The sequence below is a fragment of the Nicotiana tomentosiformis genome, chromosome 12 (genome assembly GCF_000390325.3).
Source record: "Nicotiana tomentosiformis chromosome 12, ASM39032v3, whole genome shotgun sequence".
NCBI lineage: Eukaryota > Viridiplantae > Streptophyta > Magnoliopsida > Solanales > Solanaceae > Nicotiana > Nicotiana tomentosiformis.
In genome coordinates, this window is record NC_090823.1 from 41,666,546 (window position 1) to 41,668,160 (window position 1,615).

At 39.1% G+C, this 1,615-nt stretch overlaps 1 protein-coding gene across 1 annotated transcript; it reads left to right on the forward strand.

Moving 5' to 3' along the window:
- The first annotated feature begins 217 nt into the window (after positions 1-217).
- On the forward strand, positions 218-1,280 carry LOC104121001 (zinc finger A20 and AN1 domain-containing stress-associated protein 5-like). Its single transcript, XM_009632886.4, has one exon. The coding sequence runs from the start codon at positions 454-456 to the stop codon at positions 922-924; it is 471 nt and encodes a 156-aa protein (XP_009631181.1). The 5' UTR covers positions 218-453; the 3' UTR covers positions 925-1,280.
- Positions 1,281-1,615: the final 335 nt, after the last annotated feature.

Here is a 1,615-nt window from a genome sequence, read left to right on the forward strand (position 1 = left end):
TACGTTTTCAAAAATGTCATGCTACATGTTTGCTAGAAGTAGAATAGAAAATTCGTACTGTCATTAAGGGTCACGAAAAGAAAAAGAAAGAAATTATTCAGATTTAACAAAGATATCTTCAAAGGTGACGATTAAGTAAACAACACGTCAGAACTCATCTAGAAACCAGCCTATAGCCCACAACTCCTACCTCGTAAAAGACACAGGGGGCATTTCCGTCCACCTTCCAAATTCAATCAAATCCTCTTTCCATTTTGCCCCATACGCGTCTCTATGAGGCCATTATTCCATCACCATTAACCGACCTCTCTCCTCCTTAAAACTCCTCTCTTTTCTTCTCTCTTACCCACCCAAACCACAAACAGATCATCTCTCTCTTATATTTTGCTCAGATAATCTGTTCATCATATTTAATTCCCTTTTTTTTTTTAGATAATTTGTCTGTGAAAATATATGGCTCAGAGAACAGAGAAAGAAGAGACTGAATACAACAAAGTCGTACGTGAGAAAACCTTAACACTTTGCGTTAAAAGTTGCGGTGTCATCGGCAATCCAGCCACCAATAATATGTGCCAAAATTGCTTTAACGCTAGCTCCTCCAAGGTCGCATATCCTCATAAATTCGCCAACATATTAACCAGATCTACCTCGTCCGATCTAAAAAAATATGTCGATCGAGCGGTGAAAGATGATGATAAGGCAAAGGAGAGCGTTTCACCGGCGAAGAGTGAGGTGAACCGTTGCTCTGGTTGTCGGAGGAAGCTAGGATTAACCGGCTTCCGTTGCCGGTGCGGTGAATTATTCTGCGGCGAACACCGTTACTCTGACCGTCATGATTGCAGCTATGATTACAGAACCGCCGGCCGAGAGGCGATCGCGAGGCAGAATCCGCTCGTCAAAGCCTCGAAGATCGTTAAACTTTGAACGGCGAAAGAGATATACTCCATATGGTATCATCGTCAAATTGGATTTCAGTTGAAGTGAAAGGGAGAAAGAGATTTGCTATCGCGAAGATCTCTGTAGCTGCTGTGTTACTGCTCTGTTTGGGATATGCTGTGCTATCGAAAGAGAGTATGAAGAAGCGCAGAGAGAAATTAAAATATATTTTTAATATATATTCGAAGTTAAATTTGTTGTGATGAAATTTCTCTCTGAATTGTTATTGATGGCTCTGTTTTCTCATATTAACATATGAAAAATTTAAAAGGTATAGCTTTGCAATTTATTTCATCTTTGTTTGGCTGCCAATCAAAGTAGAAACCGTATGGAAATTTAAATCAGTTTCAGAGTACAGAAAATTTAAGTGATTTCTAGAAGCAAACGCGGTGATGGCTATCAAAAATGAGAACTCATTCCTGGTCTTGGGAAGGGGCATAACAGCGTAAATTTGATGAAAAGTATGGGGCTAATGAGTCAACTGCGTTTCTGTCGTACATCAAAACATGGGGCCCGTGGGCGGCTAAAAGGACTGCTGTGATGTTGACATATCGTGTCCCTTCGGGGACATCCAATAAAAAAGAAATGTAGATTTATCGTGATAAATTCAAAACGAAATTACAAGTATTAAACTATCATATAATATTTGTGTGATTAAAAATACTTTCATATTAAATAA